At 47.5% G+C, this 22,072-nt stretch overlaps 1 protein-coding gene across 6 annotated transcripts in view; it reads right to left on the bottom strand.

Annotated features, from left to right (window-relative positions):
• The window catches only part of ERICH6B (glutamate rich 6B), a 62,255-nt gene that overhangs the window by 1,228 nt on the left and 38,955 nt on the right, over positions 1–22,072 (bottom strand). For 3 of the 6 annotated variants that reach the window (XM_029048142.2, XM_029048151.2, XM_029048146.2), the window contains 13 exons: positions 21,106–21,588; positions 19,587–19,638; positions 18,032–18,159; positions 14,885–14,929; positions 13,736–13,807; positions 11,369–11,460; positions 9,992–10,099; positions 8,900–9,054; positions 7,850–7,911; positions 6,191–6,342; positions 3,156–3,241; positions 2,795–2,947; positions 959–1,187 (listed from right to left, as the gene is read on the bottom strand). In XM_029048142.2, the coding sequence (XP_028903975.1) occupies positions 959–1,187; positions 2,795–2,947; positions 3,156–3,241; positions 6,191–6,342; positions 7,850–7,911; positions 8,900–9,054; positions 9,992–10,099; positions 11,369–11,460; positions 13,736–13,807; positions 14,885–14,929; positions 18,032–18,159; positions 19,587–19,638; positions 21,106–21,529 (1,758 nt within the window). In that variant the 5' untranslated portion in view covers positions 21,530–21,588. The remainder of the gene's footprint in view (positions 1–958; positions 1,188–2,794; positions 2,948–3,155; positions 3,242–6,190; positions 6,343–7,849; positions 7,912–8,899; positions 9,055–9,991; positions 10,100–11,368; positions 11,461–13,735; positions 13,808–14,884; positions 14,930–18,031; positions 18,160–19,586; positions 19,639–21,105; positions 21,589–22,072) is intronic. The other 3 variants (XM_029048153.2, XM_039914890.1, XM_029048155.2) reach the window with 3 other exon arrangements.

The raw sequence follows: 22,072 nt of genomic DNA, 5'->3' as shown, positions 1-22,072 counted from the left end.
ACACCACTGATTCTGCCCCCTCATCCACCCTCTCAGCTCAGGCCACCGCCCAATTAATCAATCGAGAGACCAGCATGGCCCCTCCTCTCGCACCATTCTGGGGTCGGGGCAAGCCCGTAGTGAACCCCTCCCCTCCCTCTCCATTTCCCCAACCCCCTGTCCCATCTCACTCTGGAACTGCTCCAAGCAGGAAGCAGGGGCGAGAGAGACTGTCTGATCTTATTAACAGAGAGCAGCATGGCTTAGTGGAAAGAGCCCGGGCTGGGGGAGTCAGAGGTCGTGGGCTGTAATCCCGCCTCCACCTCTTGTCTGCTGTGTGACTCTGGGCAAATCACTTAACCTCTCTGCGCCTCAGTTACCTCATCTTTAAAATGGGAATTAAGACTGAGAGCCCCACGTGGGACAACCTGAATACTTTATATCAACCCCAACTCTTAGAACAGTGCTTGGTACATAGTAAGCGCTTAACAAATGCCATTATTATTATCCCTGTATCATCTACTCCACCACGTGGTACAGTGCGTGGCACATAGTAATTCAATTCAATCACATTTCTTGAGCGCTCACTGTGTGCAGAGCACGGCACTAAGCTGTTGGGAAAGTACAGTATGACAATAAACAGTGACATTCCTTGCCCACCACAAGCATTTAAGTGACCCTGGGCAAGTCACGTAGCTTCTCTGTGCCTCAGTTTCCTCATCTGTAAAATGGGGATTAAATCCTTCTCCTTCCTACTTAGACTGCGAGCCCCAGGTGGGACAGGGGCTGTGTCCAATCTGATTATCTTGTATCTACCCGTCTTAGTACAGTCATGGTACATAGGTGCTTAACAAGTATCCTCATAATTATTACTATTAAATCCACAATTATTAATTATCACAAAGTCCACATCTGGAGATTCAGAAGCTGAAGCAGAGAGAGGCAGGGAGGCCGGGAAGGAGGGAGGATAACAACATACCCTGAGTTTGGTGCCCGCATTGAAATGGAGTTTGTGGAGGTGGTGGGTGAAGGTGATGAACACTCGATCCTGGGCCTGGATGCGAATCTCCAAGTTGTTGTTGAGTTTCAGATAAATAGGCTGAAAGGGTGGGGCGTGGACATGGTGGCTGGGATCCCACCAGTTCCATGTTTTTGGCGCGAAGCCCTCCTCACTGAAGTAGAAACCCAAACTGGGACTGATATTCACCCTAGATCAAGAAATCCACAGTCAATCATCCATCAATAGTATTTTCTGAGCGTGGTCTGTGGACTGAGCACTGTACTAACCGCTTGGGAGAGGTCGACAGAGTAAATATCGTCCTCAAGCACAGAATAAGTTTCCCTCCCAGGATGACACAAAAGCCTCCCTTAGTAATGATTCCCAGCTGGCTTCTTCCCCGACTTGATCTTCCCACCCTTCTGGGCCAGGCGACAGAGAGGTAGCACTTTGATACGCCCCTGAATCCCACTGCACTTTGATACATATCCTATATGCTATTTCCCTTATCTGTAATTTATTTTTATTTTCAGGCCTGTCTCCCCCTGGAGACCATTAGCAGGGTAGGGATCGCGTCTCCCAAGCACTTAGTACAGTGCTCCACACACAGTAAGCACCACCATTGACTGACTGGGGTGCCCTGCCGAGGCTTTAATTAATTAAAGGCGCTTTGAGCTAGTCAAGCCTCCATCCCGTGGAGGGAGCTTGTCCTGAAATCAAGGCAGCCCGGAGCTGTTTTTGTTTTCCAAACCCATTGCCTTTGGGGGAGTCCGTTAGCTGACTCCCCCCACCCCCCCACCCCCCGTCTTACCCGAGGGGGAGAAAAAATGCATCTACTAAAAACCCCCACCTCCCTCAGAAGCCACAAGTCCGGCAGCTGAAGAGCCAAGGGTACAATGAGAAGAGGCAGCCAGCAGGAGGTTTATGACTTAGCTTTCCAGATTCCAAGAAGCAGGGAAAGTCCACAAGTTCCTCCGCACAGGAAAATGGAGCTGGATCCCTGAAGCTTAACTCCCTTGGGATTTTTTTTAACAGTATCTATTAAGCACTTACTATGTGCCAAGCACTGTACTAAGAGCTGGAGTAATTACTACCTAATCCAGATTGGACACAGTCCCTACCCACATGGCACCCACAGTCAATCATTTTACAGATGAGGGAATGACTGAAAGGGTTTGGAGATGCTATCCTATTTTCCTCTGAGCCACAAGTCCTGGTGTCGCCCAGTTGCTTCAGGAAAATCTGTGTGGGGTGGTAGGGGCAAGCCCGAGGTCACTCTGGGAAACCCAGACCAGGAGCCTGTACTGGTAGGGCTAGTGGAAGGCAAAAATTGACCCAGTAGCTGCCACGGGCCAGGATGGGCCTGTAGCCTAGAGAGTAAAAGGGAGGCATTTAGTACAGTGCTCTGCTCACAGTAAGCGCTCAATACCACTGTTTGCTCGAGGGGCACTCTAGGCAGAAGGGGTCAGTCAGAGAGGTGTTTTACAACACTGTTCGGGGTCAGAGCAGGACACAGAGGCAGCTGATGGATGGGAAAACTCGGGGCCTGCAAGCCAAATTCCTGTGACTGCAGAAGCCTTGGTGGACGGGTTATCGTGAAGGCTATTTGCAGTGATTTGTAATCGCCAGCCTAACACTTAATGCGATCATTGATTAACTGTAAGCGCCAGGGGGCACTTGTAAATCAGAAGATCCCCGCCTCCTCTTTCAGTTTCTGGAACGGGGAAAGCAAAAGAGGGTATTTTCTGGGCTGACTCGACTCTCTTGCTCATCCCCAAATGGCAAGTTCTTTCCTGGACCCGGCCCGGCCCGCCTTACCAGATGGTGCCATTCGGGCGGTAGCAGGTGACGTGTCCCCTGTGGCCGAGGACGGCACGCACCATTCCCCGGATGTTGTCTTCCAGGAGGATGTACGTGAACTGCTCCGGTGGCCCCGAGATCACCAGCACAGCCAAGTTCCCCGAAGGGTAGCTGGTGGATGGTTAAGGGTCAAGCAACCAGTCTGGCGGTGCCCTCGGATGGCACGGAGCAGGGAGGGGTCCCGGGGCCCTTAGGGTACACCCAACCCCCACTACAGGCTACAGGTGAGGACCCTCCTAACTAGACCGGTCAACCGAGGCTACTGACACTGGCCTCAAGGTTCTTTTGGCCTGTTAAGATGACCGCTGTTTCTGGATACTAAACCTGGCCTGACCCGTCTTGAAAGAAAATGAAGAATTTCTTCCCACTGGGGTATTTTCTGATGGTGTCAGTACCTCGCTGCTTCTGGAGAGACACATAAAAATCAACCTGCTAAGAGCCAGGCCTCCTGATCCGAGCACCCGGCACCCTGAGCTTTGGCCGCCCAGCCCAGTTCGACCCACGACCGCCCCTCCAGAGCATCCATTTCCCCTCGGATGGCGTTCACCTGACCTCACACATAATGCCAATCATAAGAATAGCAGTACCTATTGTTTTGTATTTTAACGGTATTTGTTAAGTGCTTACTCGGTTAAGTGCCAGTTACTGTACTAAGCGCTGGAATAGATACAAGCTAATCAGGTTGGACATAATCCAGACTGTTCTCCCAGGGCTGTGCTCCATCTACTAAACCATGCTGCTTCAACTGTGTCCAACCTGATTAGCTTGTACCTACCCCAGCACTTAGAAGAGTGCCTGGCACATAGTAAGCGCTTAAGAACTAGAATAAAAAAAAAACCAACAATAGCATTTGTCCCTGTTCCACATCAAGCTTACAGTAATTACGAGAGAAAACAGGGAACATTTTGCAGACAAGAAAACTGAGGCTGCGGGGGGGACAAAAATAAGTGGGCCGTTTGACTTGGTGGAAAAAAACTCCCAATGCCAGTTCGCTTTGGGTAACGGCCAGCTGAGCTGCAGGGGGTCGGGGGGGGGGGGGGGGGGATGGAGCTGTGGAGGTAAGAAAGGAAGAGAGACTATCTCTAGCCCCCTTTAACATCTCTAAGTGAACAGCTAATTGCAGACGGTTCGTCTGCCTTCCCAGCTGCCCTGGGACGGGGCCACTATGGTATTAAACTGAATGTGATTGATTCTGGACACGGCAGCAGCATGCCTTAATATCCCGGGGCTATTTGGCTCTGCAAAAATACTTCAAAATTATTGGCAGTTTACGCAGCAAACAGACATTCTGCCTTCCATCATATCTCCTGGTCCTTTGGTGAAGTCTGGAATAATAATAATAATAATTCTGGTATTTAAGTGCTTACTGTGTGCCAGGCATTGTACTAAGTGCCGGGGTGGATACAAGCAAATCGGGTTGGACACAGTCCCTGTTCCACATGAGACCCACAGTGCTAATCCCCATTTCACACATAAGGTTACCGAGGCACAGAATAATCAAGATCATACAGCAGACGTGGTGGAGGGGGGATTAGAACCCAGGTCCTCTGACTCCCAGGCCTGGGGGGCGGGGGGAGGGCTCTTTCCACTAAGCCAGGCCGCTTGCCATATAGTTGGTATTCACTCCCATTTATCTCCTCTGCCTTTTCACACATAACTATTTGATTGAGGGAGGTGCCTTTTGATTGAGGAAGGCAACCATCTACTACAGGGCAGTGCCTTTTCTCAAACAAATTCCTTTTGGATCTTCTAAACTGATAGCTCCAGCCCCCAAGAGCTTTTCTTAGTCCCAATAAGGCCCTGAAGGAAAGTTGGTTAGATTCCCTACCCCCATGCCTCAGTTGCAGATTTCAGGCAACTGACTGGGTGGCTTCAAGATAACAGAGAGGAGTTTAAAGGATTTAAAAACACCAGACCAATGAAATGACTCTCAACCCCTGGAGCTATCCAAACCAAATTAAGTTAGGGATTTGTCTTCACAGTGCACAATACACATTTCACAACGCTGACCGGTTAATTTGAACATACCTCATTCTACATACTTTCACAGAGACCAATCCTCAAGTGAGGTATCAGCTTCCACTCCCCAAGACAAATGCCTAAATCTTTCATCCACATTCTCATTCCTTCCTGAGCAGAAAGGGTCCACTCTCATCTATCTTCACCCTTTCATTATCATTCATTCAATTATTCATTATTCGTTCAATAAATACCATTGAATGAATTCCCCCCCCCACTCTCATCATATACATAATCTTTCTATAGGCATCGCCTCAAATCTCAACTCCATTCTACCAACACAATGATGAGATGGTCCGCAATCCCAACATATTCACACAATCTTTTCAATTCTTAAAGCAGACCACTTTACAGGGATCGCTTCCACTCTATTGTACTCTCCCAAAGCTTAGTACGGCGCTCTGCATACAGTAAGCATTCAATAATTGAATGGCAGAGGAAGCTTTCCTCCTTGAGGGATGTTGGCAAGGAACTCTCCTAGGGTTTTCGGTTCCGCCCTTGGGGAAGGACCTGTCTGCCTTCTAGGAGTCTTCCTGTTTTATCCCGTGGGCTTCCCTTGCCAAGCTCTCCTGCCTTCTGAAAGTGTCCCAGTGCAGGCCACAAATGTGGCAGCTAAGAGAACGGAGGCTCTCCAGCTCCCAGAATAATTAATAACAATAACATCAACAGCAAGCAGCTTGGCATAGTGGACTGAACACGGGCCTGGGAGTCAGAAGGACCTGGGTTCCAATTCTGCCTCTACCACTTGTCTGCTGCGTGACCCTGGACAACTCATTTCACTGCTTTGTATCTCAGATCCCTCATCTTTAAATTGGGGATTAAGACTGTTAGCCCATGTAGGACATGAACTGTGTCCAAACTGATTAGCTTGCATCTGGCCCAGCACTTTAACAGAGTGCCTGGCACGTAGTAAGGACTTAATAAGTAGCGTTAAAAAATAAAAATAATAATAACAATAGCGGTATCGGTCCCTGTCCCTCATCAGGCTTACAGTAATTACGAGGGAGAAGAGCACAGGTACCGTTTGGCAGACGAGGAAACTGAGGCACTGAAACTTGAGGGGCTTGCCCTAGGTCATAAGGCTGACAAGTAGCAGAGCCTAGATTTGAACCCAGTTCCTCGATCTTTCCAATAGACTGTGAGCCTCAGGTGGGACACGAACTGTGTCTGACCTGATTATCTTGTATCTACTTCGGTGCTTAGCACAATACTGGGCACACAGTAAGTACTAAACAAGTACACCATTATTATCATCATTATTATTATTTTTGTTTTTAGGCTCAGGCAGATGAGCAATGGGAAAACCCATGCAGTTGTCTGCTCACTGCAGCTTACCTGGAAGTACTGTTTCTCCCACATGGGCTCTACTTCAAGCAGATCTTCAGTGGTGGGGGGAGAAGGAAGAGGGAGACTAGGAGAGGCAGCATGGGAAATGACATAGGTGGGATCCGCTAGACCTTTCGATAGCTTAAATGAGATAATGGTCTCTGCAACAGATAAAAAGGAAGAGTTTTAGGGGAATGTGGGGAGCTTCAGGAGATGATGCTACATTATTCCCAGCTGAGTGGGCTTTCTCAAACCCCTCCCCACTTCTCAAACATGCCCCTCATTTCTTTCGTTTTTTAAATGTTTTTTATTAAGCACTTATTACACCGCAGGCATTGTACTAAACCCTGGGGTAGATAATCAGGTCGAACACAGTCCCTGTCCCACATGGGCTCCCAGTCTTAATCCTCATTTTACAAATGAGGCAACTGAGGGCCACAGAAGTGAAGTCATTTGCCCCAGGTCACACACAGACAACTGGCAGATCCAGAATTAGAATCCAGGTCCTCTGACTCCCGGGCCCTTGCTCCTTCCACTACACCATGCTGCTTCTCTTACATGACCTAGAACGATTGCCCCCGGCTACCCCCTTGCACCCAACATCCCTGAATTCTAACAGTTCGGACCACCAATGGTGTTACACCTTGCCCTCCACCTTCATCACAGCTGATGCTGGATTAGGGAGAGCAAAGGAAGATTTCTGGGCCTGCAGCTCACCCTGACCCTACTCACTCTCTTGGGGAGAAGCTAGTAAGAAGTGAAATGATGGAGGCAGGCAGCAGCAGAAGGGAGGGTTGGAAATAAATGTGGCGGATGGCCGGCCTCTGAATAATTCAGAATTGGTCATCTTTCCATCTGTTCGGCCTGGCTTTCCACGGATTCTAGGCCCAGACGATCTGCAACCCTACACTTTGAGTTTAAAACTTGACCAGATTTTTTCAGAGGCCTGCTATTTGCTGTAAAATATGACTGCCCTGAAATCAGGTGGTCTGATTGAGGATTCAGAGTGGTGAGGTGGGATATTTCAACTCTAACACAAATCCTCCCTGACCACTCCTGTGTCGAGGATACTGACTCAAGGCAGGGAATCTGGTCAATCAAAGGTGTTCACTGAGTGCCTACTGTATGCAGAGCACTGTATTAAGTACTTGGGAGAGTACAATAGAATAACAGAGTAAATGGACCTGATCTTTGCCCTAAGGAGTTTATAGCAGTTCCCTTGCTTTCCCAGTCTCCACCAATGCCTCCCCCCATCCCAGCAGCACAGGATTCGGGGTGGAGCACTGATTTTTAAAATAATCAAACCCTGTCTGAGCCCTGGAGTGCAGTCTGGGTGTCAGGAAACCTGAGTTCTAAACCCTGTGTGGGACAGAGACGGTGTCTGATCTGACTGTATTGTAATAATCCCAGGGCTTAGCCCATTATAAGTGCTCAACACATACCACTGGTTTTTTTAACTGCTTCATACCTAGTATATACTGTTTGACCAATCTCAGGACCTAGAAATGGATCCAACTGAGAGGAAGAGTACATTGTCCCCTATTGATACTGCGATTCCTGTCTTCCCTCCTGATCAGTGCCGCTATCTGGGCCACGAAACAGAAGGAAAGATAAATAGGCCATATTGAGCCCCACTGATTCAATAGTGAAGATGTTACCAATACTCACTGCCACGATACTTCAACAGCCGATCAAAAACTATACGGTACTCATCAAAATTCTCTTTTAACCTAAAAGAAACATACTTTGGTTGGCACAAGAAAAATTTAATCGGGGCCTCCCCTCTCCTCAGACTTTGAGCCCCATGTGAGAAAGCGAGTGGGTTCGATTTGACTACCTTGTGTCTGCCCCAGCGCTTGGCACACAGCAAACCCTTAAATACCACAATTATTATTATTATTTTACTTGGGTGTGGTCAGCTTTCGGGGGTCAGGGACAAGACATAATTCAAGAGGTCAGTCTGAATCACTTTAATAAACCACACTAATTTCATACAGAATACTAGGAAGCGCATATCATTTTGCTAGAAAGCAGCTTCATGATTTCTGCATCAAGGATATTTTTATTTCACTGGACAGATGGAAATTAATTGGTTCCTGGCACTTTGCAGGCAAAGGAGGGTGTTTGCCTCCCCCTTTTAGTCTGCCCCTCTTCACCATTCACGTGATCATTTTTCAGGACACCAAGGCCACTTACCCAGGTATGAGTACACAACAACATCATGAGGAGAGCGAGGAGGAAGCAGACTAAGGGAGGGCTAACTTTCAGTTCTCTGGGAAGGAGGAAACCAAGGATGATTGAAATCCACAGAAGAGGACTTCATTTCAACTATTTCTCCCAAAAGAGACACCAACAGCAGCAAAATGGGAGGTAGGGAAATAACCAGAAGGCCCATGGAGGAAGTAGGGAGCAGTGTGGCCTAGTTAAAACAATCAGAAGTCCTGGGTTCTAAATTTGGCTCTTCATTTGCCTGCTGTGAGACATTGAGCAAGTCACTTCACTTCTCTGTGCCTCATTTTCTCATCTGTAAAATGGAAATTCAATACCTGTTCTCTCTCCTTCTTACATTCTGAGCCCCATGTGGGACAGGAAATGCATCCCAACTGATTAACTTGTATCTACCCCAGTGCTTAGAAGAGTGCTTAGTAAGCACTTAACAAGTACCACAACAACACAGAGAGAAACCTGGCCAGTGACCCAATCTGGCTGGACACTTACAAGTGATTCAGCTTCAGGCTGGTTTCGGTCTTCAACAAGTCTTGCGAGAGGGGAACTTGAGGGGCGATATTGATGGTCTCTCTGGATGTCTGGGACAGCATTAGTTCTCGCACCAGGCCCTTGAACACCTCCTGGTAGGTTCTGCAACACACAAACTGCCCCAGGCCACACCTCCTCAGAGATCCACAGGCGGGGAACACAACACTGCTTCTCTCAAGGCCCTCATTCCCAGAGAAGCAAGTAGGGGGCATGCCGGCAGTGTGGGAACCAAGCAGTACAGAGATCTTTATTTTTAGCCAAGTGTGTGGCTCTTGGCTCCCTTAAAACGATTCACCTTCCCTGCCCTTAAAGGTTTAGATCGAATGTGTTCGGAAATCTTATAGCTTGGCCTCTTTCACCTGCTAGTTGACCAAATCCAGATACTCTGTCTTGTCGAGACTGTTCACCACAGAGACCGGGCCTGTCTTTACGCTCTGGGAACATTTATCTACTTGTTCTGTTTATAAAATGCTCCCCTTGTCCAAGGGTCTCAGGTCACCAGAACCATCAATTCTGAGGAATTATCACATAAACATTTGCCTGGCCTAAATAACAATAATAGCAATTGCGGTAATAGTGACAATAGTAATAATAATAGTTCCAATTTACAAATAAGGGAACTGAAGCACAGAGAAGTGACTTGCCCGAAGTCACACAGCAAGTGGTGGACACGGGATCAGAATCCAGGCCTCACTCCCAGGCCTGTTTCCTTTCCACTAGGCCATGCTGCTTCTTAGCAGCATTCTGTGTGAACACCGTGGACGAACCCCGCCCTCAGTTCCTGAGCAGGATCTCACACATCCTCAGGACCACAACTTTCCCCCACTTAAGCCCCCACACCCTTTTGGGGTCAGAGAAGGGACGAGGCACTGGGAGACATGCTGGTGGCCGGTACACACAGGGGTGGGATGCACTTGGATTTGTACACTCTAAGCACTTGGCATTCAGCCAGGACTTGATATTCACAAACTGGGCTCGTTTATGACTGGCTCTGCCCCCTGGACCCCCTTCGGAATCAGAATCAGGGCCCAGAACTCTGGGCTTGCCGCTTACGTTCTCCAGGGGGGCTGTTTCCAGGTCATGAACAGACGGGAAAGGCTTGATGGTCTGTTGACAGAACTCGCAGCTGCTATAAAACTCGTCGTCATCAAGGAATTGATCCTCAAAAGAGAGGGGGAAAAAAGGCACTTTAGTTTCTGTCACTCATTCATTGAATTGTATTTAATATTGAGCTCTTACTGTGTGCAGAACCCTGTACTAAGCGCTTGGGAGAACATAAAGTATTACCGGGATGCCGGGGAGAGGAAGCCAGACAATTAACAGGAATCGGCACATTTAAGGATATTTGGATTTTAATGATAGTCTATCCCTTTCTGTAAAATCCCCCCGTCCCCCATCCAAAAAAAAAAAAAAAAAGCTTTTTTTAAAAAAAATGGTCTTTGTTAAGCGCTTACTTTGAGCAGGGCATTGTATCAACCACTGGGGTAGATACAAGACAATCGTATTGGACCCAATCCATGTCCCACATAGGCCTCACAGTCTCAATCCCCATTTTACAGATGAGGTAACTGAGGCACAGAGGAGTTACGTGACTTGCCCAAGGTCATACAGCAGACACCTGCTGGCCTTTCTGGGAGGTGAACTGCTGAGTGGAGTTCTAGTCCCCTCATGTCTACAGAACATGCTGTGGGACTCGGAATCCGGCTCCCTCTTATAATAACAGTAACTATAATAATGTTGGTATTTGGTAAGTGCTTACTATGTGCCAAGCATACTATGCGCCGGGGGAGATAGAGGATAATCAGGTCAGATGCGACCTCTGTCCCACATGAGGCTCACAGTCTAGGTAGGAGGGAGAACAGGTAGTTTTTCAGATGAGAAAACTGAGGCCCAAAGGACCAAGGTAACACCTCCCCTTCCCTCAGTCATGAGGCAATCCAGACTTCACCCTAGGGCCCACTCTGCTTCATCTAATCACTCCAAGAGCAATGCGGAGGAGAACAGAATTTTGGTCACTGGATCATTTGACGTCGAAACTGGCAGACTAAAGAAACAGCATGGCCTAGTGGATAGAGCACAGGCCTGGGAGTCAGAAGGACCTGGGTTCTAATCTCAGCTCCGCCACCCGTCTGCTGTGTGACCCTGGGCAAGTGACTTCACTTTTCTGGGCCTCAGTTACTTCACCTGTAAAATGGGGATTAAGACTGGGAGCCCTATGTGGGACATGGACTGTGTCCAACCTGATTATCTTGTAGCTATCCCAGTGCTTAGTAGAGGGCCTGGCACATAGTAAGAGCCTAACAAATACCTTAAAAAAAAAAACCCAACAACAAAAAAACCCTTTTTGCCATCTGGTCTCAGGACAAGACCTCCCTGGAGGCAGCCTGGCCAACCCTTGGTGATAGATCCTGCAGTTTTCCCGGGCCTCACCTCATTGGTTGGTACATGAACCTGGAAAATGCTGCTGCTCACCAGATCCAAATTAGAATCCCATATTTCCGATCTAGAAAAGGTATCGATGACTTGTGTTTGGGGAAGGCAGTTGAAGGCAGATGGTAAGGAAAAAAAAAGCAAATACATATAGAATGAAAAACTTTTAACCATTATTGTATATCATCTTTTATACCCTATTTTATATGGTCTCTATCCCCAGCTCCTAGTACAAAGCTTGACTCATGGAAAGCATATAATAAATACCACTCAAAAAAGCACAACATGACACTCTGGAAACACAAATCTGCACTGTTGATACTTTCCCCGAACCATAAATTCCTCCCCAACAGAGCTGAGATTAAACAACACGGGTTGTATGGGAAGCTCTGCCTACAGCTTGTGTCAGATCTCCAAGGTGTCGAAGAGACGCCTGTGCAGATCACTAAAGGAGCTTTTATATTTAAAAAAATGGTATGTGCCAGGCACTGTACTAAGTGCTGGGATAGATACAAACTAAGCCGGTTGGATGCAATCAATAAATACGATTGAATGAATGACACAGCGCCTATCCCACATAGGGCTCACAATCTTAATCTCCATTTTACAGGTGAGGCAACTGAGGCCCAGAGAAGTGAAGTGATTTGCCCAAGGTCACACAGCAGACAAGTGGTAGATCCGGATTAGAACCCAGGTCTTTCTGACTGCCTGCCCCATGGAGAAGCAGCGTGGCTCACTGGAAAGAGCTCGGGCTTGGAAGTCAGAGGTCAGGGGTTTGAATCCCGGCCCCGCCACTTGTCAGCTGTGTGACTGTAGGCAAGTCACTTAACTTCTCTAAGCCTCAGTTCCCTCATCTGTAAAATGGGGATTAAAACTATGAGCCCCAGGTGGGACACTCTGATCACCCTGTATCTACCCCAGCGCTTAGAACAGTGCTCTGCACATAGTAAGCGCTTAACAAATACCAACATTATTATTATTTATCCACTAGGCCATGCTGCTTCTCCCATGTAAACACCTAATAAATACACCACAATTATTATAATGAGTTTATCTACAGCCCTCATTTTCCTTCTCAGGGGAGGGTTTTCCATGCCAACTGAGAGATTGGGGGGGTCTCTTTCTAAGCCTTTTTCCCCCCTAAACAATCAGTGTTTTTGAATGCCCCTTTTAAAATCCTTCTACTGACATCTTTGAGAGGAGGAGAACTTTGCCACTTAAGGTGAGACTCCTGGAAAGTGGCACGAAGGTGAGAGGAGGTCATGGAGTGGGGCCTGGTGTGGGGGTACAAAATTCCCCAAGACCAAGAGAGGGAGGTGCTGCCTTCTAGTTTGCTCCCTTTGGTTTGCCAATGAATTGCTGGTTTCAGCTTTAATCACCTCAGCAAATTCCCCACCCTCGATTACCTTATTTTAAAAGGATTCCATTGAGTAATGCATATTTATCGGGAAGAAACAGGAGGGGTTGGAGCGGGAAGAAGCTGAAGTTGGCAGGTCCGAGTCCAGATCAGCAAATTCCAAAGATTCATTGGGAATCAACCCAATAATTAACCTCATTAACATCAACAGGAACTGTCTAAACATCAAGTCAAGCTCAATAAATAAGCAGTAACAAATTTAGAACTGGTCAAGGACCCAGAATTAAAAGTTTCGCAGCTAATTATCCTTCCTTTCTTAGATTTGTTGGCTTTAACTTCTGTTCGAGAAGGAATTACCAACTTCCTAAAGTTACCCAACTTGAAGTTGGATGGGCTGAAATAATAATAATAATTTGAGAAACAGTGTGACCTAGTGGAAAGAGCACGGGTCTGGGAGTGAGAGGACCTGGGTTCTAATCCACTTGTCTGGGGTGAGAGCCTGGGCACGTCACTTCACTTCTCTGGGCCTCAGTTCCCTCATCTGTAAAATGGGGATTAAGACTATGAACCCCACGTGGGACATGGGCTGTGTCCAATCTATCTCAGTGCTTAGTATAGTGCCTGCCACATAATAAGTGCTTAACAAATACTATAATAATGATAATAATAATATTTGTTAAGCATTACATCCAATGAGCGTTGGGGTAGGTGCCAGATAATCAAGTCAAACACAGTCCCTGGCCGCCATGAAACTTCCAGTCTACAGGAAAGAAAGGACAGGAATTCCATCCCCATTTTATCTGAGGAATCTGAGAATACTAAAGCTTAGTGAATCCCATCGAGGATTCATGCGGCTGTGCCCCCTAGGCCCGACTGGGTGAGTTCCAGAGTTCCAACTCCCTCAACCCCACCCACCCACCAGCCAGGTTTTAGGGCTCGAGGGGGAGGAGGGCAAGCTCGGCTCCAGATCTCGGGCCTCCCCAACACGACCACTCCCAAGCCTCCTTTACCGTCTGTGTCATCGTCCCACAACGTGCTTTCTTCTCTGTCAATGTCCTCAGGCCCGCAGACATTCAGGACCTCTGAAAAGGCAAAAGGCAGGTGTCTTTAGGGGTCCCTGTCCAGGATTGGAGGCACATGGTGTGTCTGCCCTTCCGGATGCAGGGGGATACTACCAGCTGACCGGGAGTCCCACGTGGGACAACTTGACCACCTTGTATCCTCCCCAGTGCTTAGAACAGTGCTTTGCACATAGTAAGCGCTTAACAAATGCCATCATCATTATTATTATTAATAATCCTGGTGAGATCACCAATCCTGGAAGGCAGGATCTTGGTCCTGTGACTTTGAGAGACTGTCTGTGTTCAGCTTGCCCCAGAGTGTTCTCTCCAATGGGGACTTCTATCGGGGGGGGGGGGGGGCAGGAATGTGTCAATCATTCACTCATTAGATCAAATTTACTGAGCACTTACTTTGTGCAGAGCACCGTACTAAGCACTTGGGAGAGTACAATGGAACAAGAAACAGACATATCTGCCTTAGGGACTGTCTTAAATGACTCCATCTGAATTCCCAAGCCCCAATGTGGCCCTGCCACTTCCTCCCCTGACCACTTCCTCCCCTCTCATGCTCCAAAATATGAATCACTATATTTCCAGGACCCAGCAGTGCTCCAGTCTACTCAGAGCTGACCTGCCTGACCCTCGCCACTACATGCAGAGGAGTGGAAGAGTGGCAGGCCTCTGGGTTACTGGAATTTGGCTCCCTGGTCTGGACCAGTAGGCAGGAGTTGCCAAGGGAGTCCATTGTGAAAGCGAGGCAGGTAAATGCAAGGGTTACAAGTCCCAGCAACCTCCAGGGACAACTGCGATTGGTTCTTGCCATCTAGCGACTCCCCCAGGAGTGAGGGGCAGCACTCTCAGCCAAGCACAGATTCCAGGTCCAAGGCTCAGCTCAGGTTGGCCCTGGCCTCCACTCAACTGCCTCCATACACTTTGGCCTTGGCTGGTGGCTCTCTCCCAGAGTCAAAAAGTTGACCTATTTTGTTTGATCGACTCGGCTCAGAAACGAAGCCCTCTGGGTCTTTCCTGTAAAGAGAGAAACCAGGTCCCTCTGAATGGACATTTCTGATTTCCACAGCTCTGAAAGGGGACTCATACCTTCACTTACACTCCCTTTTTCTTCTCTGGCCCATGAGGTTGTGGCTGTTCAGGATAGACAGAAATGGTGTGGGAGAGGGGTGGAGAAAACAGGGGAAAGAGATGTCACTGATTTTAAACAGAGCAATTGCAATTTCAGAACAAGTTCACGGAGGCAGGGGTTTCGGGACAAGCCTGCCAGCACCAGGGCTTGGGATGGACACTCAGGGACGGGTTGGGCCCAGCTGAGCACTCCTCTTTCTTCTTCAGGCAGGTGGACAGAGCCTGGACTTTGGCGGGGAGATGGGGGGAGGTGAGGAGGGGAGACTCCAGGGACTGGCCACTGCATCACCGGCAAGTCATCCTCAGGCCGTGTTTACATTGAAAATCCATGCAGAATCTACACAAGCATTGCAATGCCCTGAGCCTGAGTGAGCGGCTGAAGGCCCCTGGAAGCTTCAGGTCCCTTCCCCTACCTAAGACCAGCCCGGCTTAGGTCTAATTACGATAATGATCATTGTGCTACTTGATAAGCCCTTAGCAGTGCTCGACCAAGTGCTAGGGTAGATACATTATAAGCAGATTGGACACAGTCCCAATCCCCCACGGGGCTCACAGTCTAAGGAGGAGGGAGTACTGAATCCCCATTTTGCGGATGAGGAAACTGAGGCCAAGAGAAGTGAAGTGACTTGCTCAGGGTCACACGAAAGTCAAGTGGTGGAGCTGGGACCTGATGTTTGGAAGGTCACAGCTGGTATATTTTAAGCTATTATTCAACAGATGATGTTTTCAACGGTACATAAGAACTTTTAGATTGATCACTTGGATTTATAAAAGGTTAAAACTGGTTACAGGGGACTATCTTGGGGTTTGAACTGGCAACATAAGCCAAAAAGAGCCAGCTGAGACAGCAAACACCCTCCCTGAATTCTTTGTCGCTCTCCTCTTTTTTCATTTCCTTTCCTCGGCTTCCTGAAAGCCCGAGACCATTTCATCAAGTGGAGAATTTCAGGGTTTAGCAGGTGGGTGGGGGAAAAAAAATCTAATTTAATGCTGCTGTGACTACAGATACGAAATAAATCTCTGATTCAATGATGGATCGATAACACTAAGGCTGGATTTAAATTATTAATAACGATGAGAAGTGTGGCTCGGTGGTCCATGAATCACTATATTTCCAATGTGCGAGGCCCCTGGGGCTAGAGTCGCGAAGAGGATTAAGATGCTCAAAGCCAACCGGGTTTAGTGCCAAGGAGGCGCCCTCAAAATTAATACCATGGCTGCTTCTAGGTTGGCTCTGACCAGATGTTGGGGCTGATGTGCTGGTCCAGGCTGGTGTCTGCTCAGTTTTTTTAAATCATGCCTGTTGCCATGGGAGATAAGGCTTTCGGAGACAGAACCCAGGAAGGAGCCAAGGAAAAGTGCTTCGGACTGGAAGAGAGGGGATGTGGAGATGGGGGGAGCCTGGAGAGGGACAGGCGTGAGGGATGGAGGGGGCCTCCTATCCCTGAAACCCTCTGGCGTGGCCTCTTCCAGTAGGAGCAGAGGCCAAGGCTTCGCTCAGTGGAGAAGTGTGGCCCAGTGAAAAGAGCCCAGGCCTGGGAGTCAGAGACCAAGTGTTCTCCAATCCTGGCTCTGCCATTTGACTGCTGTGTGACCTAGGGCAAGTCATTTTCTGGGCCTCAGTTCCTACTCTGCAAAATGAGAACAAAAGATCTGTATTGACCCCAGCACTCAGTTATAATAATGATGGCATTTGTTAAGTGCTTATTATGTGCGAAGCACTGTTCTAACCACTGGGAACAATGTTGGCACAATTATTATTATTCAGGAAGAGATGGGATGAAGTGATGGGGGAGTGGCTTGGACTTAAAATACTTGGAGAGCAAGTGTTTAATTATTCTTTTTGAGAGGGAATCATATAACCGATGAAGATCATAATAATATTACTAATAACTGATAATAATACCACCCCATGTATAGTAGATGTGAGTCAATTTGGAAGGTGCATTGGAGACTTCTGAATTCTGGGCGTGAAGATGTAGAATAAGTGAGTAGTGCCACCAAATTGGCTTTGGTCATCTGTGGGTGGACCGCTTTACGCCTGGCTCTACTTCCATCTACGCTGACTTTAAATGGGTCCTTTGCCCCTAGAGCAGGGGTAGGTTCAGTTTTTATGGCCCAGAATGCTTCCTAGTTGCCGGGAAATATTCAGAGAAGCAATGAGGTCATACCCGAGGAGGTCTCTCCTCAGACCCTAAATCTTAGTCAAAAGGATAGAGGCTGTCAGATTTTCCAAATTAGCCTTAAAAAAGAAGCTCTGAATTTCCATCTCCTTTTTCATCCAGCCGTCACAGAGCTTTTGAGAGACATTGGGCCTGATTTCTCCTGCTCCCTTTAGGAGGTGTGTGCAATCTTTCAGAACACATCCCACAAAATAAGTACCCTCCTCCTCAGCATGGCTTCCTCCCACCGTGCCCTCCCCTAAAGCCTAAAACTGTTCCTTTCTCAATGGCAGGGTGAGACCCGAACTATGAGGGAATTAATGCTATTCCCAGTCTTCTGATGGGAAAACTGAGGCACAGCAGCCCACCTGGGTGAGCATGGCCTAGCAGGATGGCCCTAGGTAACAAGAACTAGTTTCTGGTTTGGGGCTTTGACCAATTCTGCCTACTACGGTCACTAGTTCTCAGAAAGCACTGTAGTGCCTTCTCTCCCATGACCACTCTTGATTTGGTGCCCCATAGAGAAGGTTGAATGTTTAGGGGTAACGGGGTGAGGAGGGAAGGGGGGTGACACTGGAAATCTCCTCTGCAAGCCATGGAGAACCCCATGTTAGACCCTGGACCGAGAACAACAGAAGGATTTAAGGCCCATCTTGACACCGATAAAAAAAGCTTCTCGGAAGGGAGTCGAGCGGGGTGAGACACCAACCGCCTACACACCGTGCTACGAGAACCCTTTGGCTCCGTGAAGAGAGCGTTTCCCACAAAGCCACGCTAGTTAGGACACCGGTGATGAGAGGCGTTCAGCCTGTCACAATATTTCAACACGCTTAAAATAGCTTCCCGTCCTCATTGATGACTTGAAGCCATTTTTCACCACTAAACTACAGGCTGGTTTTTGAGCCTGCCATTTGGACGGCTAATAAAGTGCAGTTTGGCTTACGCTGCTCACTGAAAGATGGATAACTCCAATCTGTCTGGGTCGCTAAATCCTCCACTTGGTATTTTCTGCCATCTAAGGATTGGCGGATAAAATGCTGATGGGAACTGGAAGTGTCGGTCTCGGATTCCCTGTGAATGGGCCATATGAGATTGTTAGTGCCAAAGACTCGGCCATCTTCAGCTACTACCACCAAATAATATTATTATGTGCTTATTATCAGCCAAGTAGTGTACCAAGAACTGGGGTATGTGATAATAATCAATGATTGTGGTATTTGATAAGTGCTTGCTCTATGCCAAGCACTGAACTAAGCGTTGGGATAGATCCAAGATAATCAGGTCCTAAATGGAACTGAGAGAGTAAGTGAGTAAGTAGGAAGGAGAACAGGTTTTGAATCCCCATTTGGCAGATGACAGAACTGAGGCACACAAAAGTTAAGTGATTTGCTCAAGATCACATGGCAGACAAGTGGAGGAGCTGGGATCAGAACCCAGGGTCTCTGGCTCAAGATATAATTTGATCAGATCGGACACAGGCAATGCTCGCCCCGGGGCTCAAAGTCTAGTGGGAAGGGGATGGGGAAACTGAGGCCCACAGAAGCGAAGGAACTTGTCCAAGGTGACATAGCAGGTAAGTGGCAGAGCAAAGCACAGATGCCCCTCACCCACACATAGGGGAGATTCGAGTCAGAGACGTTGTGAGCATCTTCAGGGTGATTCACTGAAAACAGGTTCCAGTTAGCGACTAAATGGGTCTCCCCTTTCAGCACCACGCCGGCTCTGAAATTCTTCCTGGGAAGTCCTGCTATGAATGGGAGAACTGGGAAGAAGGGAGAGTTTGAGAAGCAGCGTGGCCTACTGGCAAGAGTACAGCCTGGGAATCAGAGGACCTGGCTTCTCATCCCAGCTCCTCCTGGGACCTGCTGTGAGACCTGGGGCAAATCACTTCACTTCTCTGTGCCTGTTTCCTTGCCTGTAAAATGGAATGAAAAAACTTAATGGGTGCTTATTCTGGGCAGAGCACAGTACTGAGTGCTTAAAAATAAAACCTTGATTGCATATGGCATTTCCCTTTCCAAAGTGTTTTCACATGGGTTCTAATCCCAGCTCCACCACTTGTCAGCTGTGTGACCTTGGGCAAGCCATGTAACTTCTCTGTGCCTTAGTTACATCATCTGGAAAATGGGGATCAAGACTGTGAGCCCCACATGGAACAACCTGATTAACTTGTAGCTACCCAGCGTTTAGAACAGCGCTTGGCACTTAATAAGCGTTTAACAAATACCATAATTATTATGATTATTATTACTTGTCATTTCTGCCGTCACAACATCCCTCTAAGGTAGAAAAAGGCAGGCAATACTCTCTTCATTTTGCAGATGGGGTAACTGAGGCCCGAAGAGGTCAGGTGACTTGCTCAAAGTCACAAGGCAGGCAGGAAACTTCGGGGTCCCTATGTGCCTTACGCAAAGTAGTCGGAAATGGCAGAGGTCTGCCATTATCTTAACCTGTCAGATTCCCACAGCCCCATCATTAAATTAGATATATAGCATTACCTTGATTTCTTGAGAAGTTGCGGTGCCCATGACAGAGTTTTTGGCACAGTTACTATAAAGCAAAAAAAAAAGATGTCTCTTTAAAAACACATAAGTAAATGTTTATATTCCCCCCATCATCTAGAGTGTACATACTCTTTGTTTCCCCTAAAGGTAATTTTAATGTCTGTCTCCCCACTAGGTGTATAATATCCTGGAGAGTAAGGAATGTGTCTACTTACTCTGGTGTACTCTCCCAAGTCCTTAGTACAGTGCTCTGCCCATGGTAACTGCTCAACAAATATCAATTTTTTTTCCCTAGACTGGCTCTGGGAACAAGTTAGAGACATTACTAATTCCAGCAGCTTCTTGCTCTTTAATTTCCATACCGCAGACGAAATGGTGTCATGGTACCAAGACTCACCTCGAGTCTTTTTAATGATTCCCTTTTTACATTTTAAAGGACAAAATATTCGAAAGAAAAATTAGGGCTGAGAAGATGCTTTTCAAGTACAAAGGATTCTCACAGCTGGGGATGTTTCTGGACGCTTTTGATATCAGACAGACGCGGTTATAACACTGGCGGTTTAGTTTCCACTTTACAGCAGAGGTAGGGGTTCTTTTGGGACTCCATGCTAGGATGAGGAGCCAGAGGGGGAGAGAAGTTAAGGGACTTGCCCCAAGTTCTAGAGCAGGCCAAGTGACAGAGCTGCAATTAGACCCTAAGTCCTGACTCTCAGGCTTGAGCTCTTCCCACTAGGCCAAACTGCCTCTCTCTGCCTCTACCCTTCTCCCCCCATCCAGGACCTCTAGCAGAGAAGATCTTGGTTCTCCTGTCTATGGCATCAGGCTCGGAGAGCGGTGCCTGGCCCTGAACCCTTCTGACCGTGCCAAGATAGTGGAAGACTTTGAGACCGGTATTTCTGTGGTCTTGAGCAGGGAGAGCTGAACAAGGGGCTGTGGTTTCCCACTACCCTCTTTTGGGTCCGATTTTCCTGCTGCCTCACTGCACCTGGGACAACCGCAGTGGCTGGATGGGTTTAGAGTAGTCTCCCGGATGTGCAGAGAATCTATTCTCCCATTATGAATGGCTCCTCCCTACAGCTGGCAGAGCTCCCACTTCCCTCCTTCCTGCCCCAGTGCCACGGCGTTTGCTGGCTTGGAGCCAGCTGGTATTTCGGCCTTGTGGGCAGGAAATGTGACTGTTGTACTGTACTCTCCCAAGTGTTTAGTACAGTGCTCTGCATGCATTAAGCACTCAATAAATATGATTGACTGAAATGGACTATGTCCAGCATGATTAGCTTGTATGTACCCTAGAGCTTAGTTCAGGGCCCAGCACATAGTAAGCGCTTAACAATTAACATTAAAAAAACAGGAAAGCCAGTTGACCACCTTGAAGAGGCAATTTACCTCAAACAGGTGAGTACTTCCAAGAAGAACCACCTGTTACCCCTCTCCCGGGCCTCGATTTTTTCTAAGTGTTCTGGTTATTGTGCCACCATTTGCAAAATGCTACAACAATCACCATTTTTTGTACCTTTCTTAGACGTTTCTGGACCCAGCTCTATTTCAGACTTTTCTGGTTGAGTCTGAGCTCCTTCAACATCCTCCTTGTCATCAAGCGGTTTGGGTGTCAGAAAGAGATCCTCATTTACAACTTCACCCTCTTCTGGAATTTCCGACTGGTTCAAGGTGTCTAAGTCTGCTGGAGTTTCTTCCTCCCAGAGCGTTTCGGGGACGGAGCTCTGGTTTTGCAGAAGTGAGAGGTTAGCCTGCTCGATGTACTCTTCTACCGTGCTAGTGGAAGGAAGCTGCTGAGTTGCCAAATATTCTTGCTCCAGTTTCTTAACATTTTCGACAGTGAGAGGCAATGCTGAGGGCTTGGAGTCGGCTGGAGAAAGTGACGTTTCTGATGAGGAACTGTTTCCCCCAGATGGTGACAATTTGCAATCATTGAACATGTTGGCGGCGCATTAGACTGATGAAAATCTTCAGCGTCAGGCAAAGTCAATGCATCATCCTGGGACCAAAATAAAAAAAGGGAAGAAATATCGTTGGTCATTAAAAAACAAGTGACATATTGATTTTTTAGTTATTTAAAGATTTTGCTCCTATTAGGTTCAGAATAACTTATTTTGAAGAGGATTCTGAAGGACAGAACCAAAAGATAGAGCCCACACTTGATTCCTCACAAAATGTACCCCTAGTAATCATCAAAATAATCATTATAGTAGTATTAAGTGCTTACAGTGTGTCAATTACCTTCCTTGCCTGGAGACATTATAAGCAGATGGGATACAGTCTCTATCCCATGTGGGGGTTCATGGTCTATCGGGGAGGGAAAAGAGGTATTTCACCCCTGTTTTACAGATGAGGAAACTGAGGCACAGAGAGGTGACTTGTCCAAGATCACACAGCAGGCAAGAGGTGAAGATTAAAACCCAGATTTCCTGACTGCCAGGCTCATGCTATTTCATCAATCAATCAGTAGTATTTATTGAGTA

The sequence above is a fragment of the Ornithorhynchus anatinus genome, chromosome 20 (assembly GCF_004115215.2).
Source record: "Ornithorhynchus anatinus isolate Pmale09 chromosome 20, mOrnAna1.pri.v4, whole genome shotgun sequence".
Taxonomy (NCBI): Eukaryota; Metazoa; Chordata; class Mammalia; order Monotremata; family Ornithorhynchidae; genus Ornithorhynchus; species Ornithorhynchus anatinus.
Note: the sequence above shows the minus strand (reverse complement) of the source record. Positions and strands in the feature narration are given on the sequence as shown.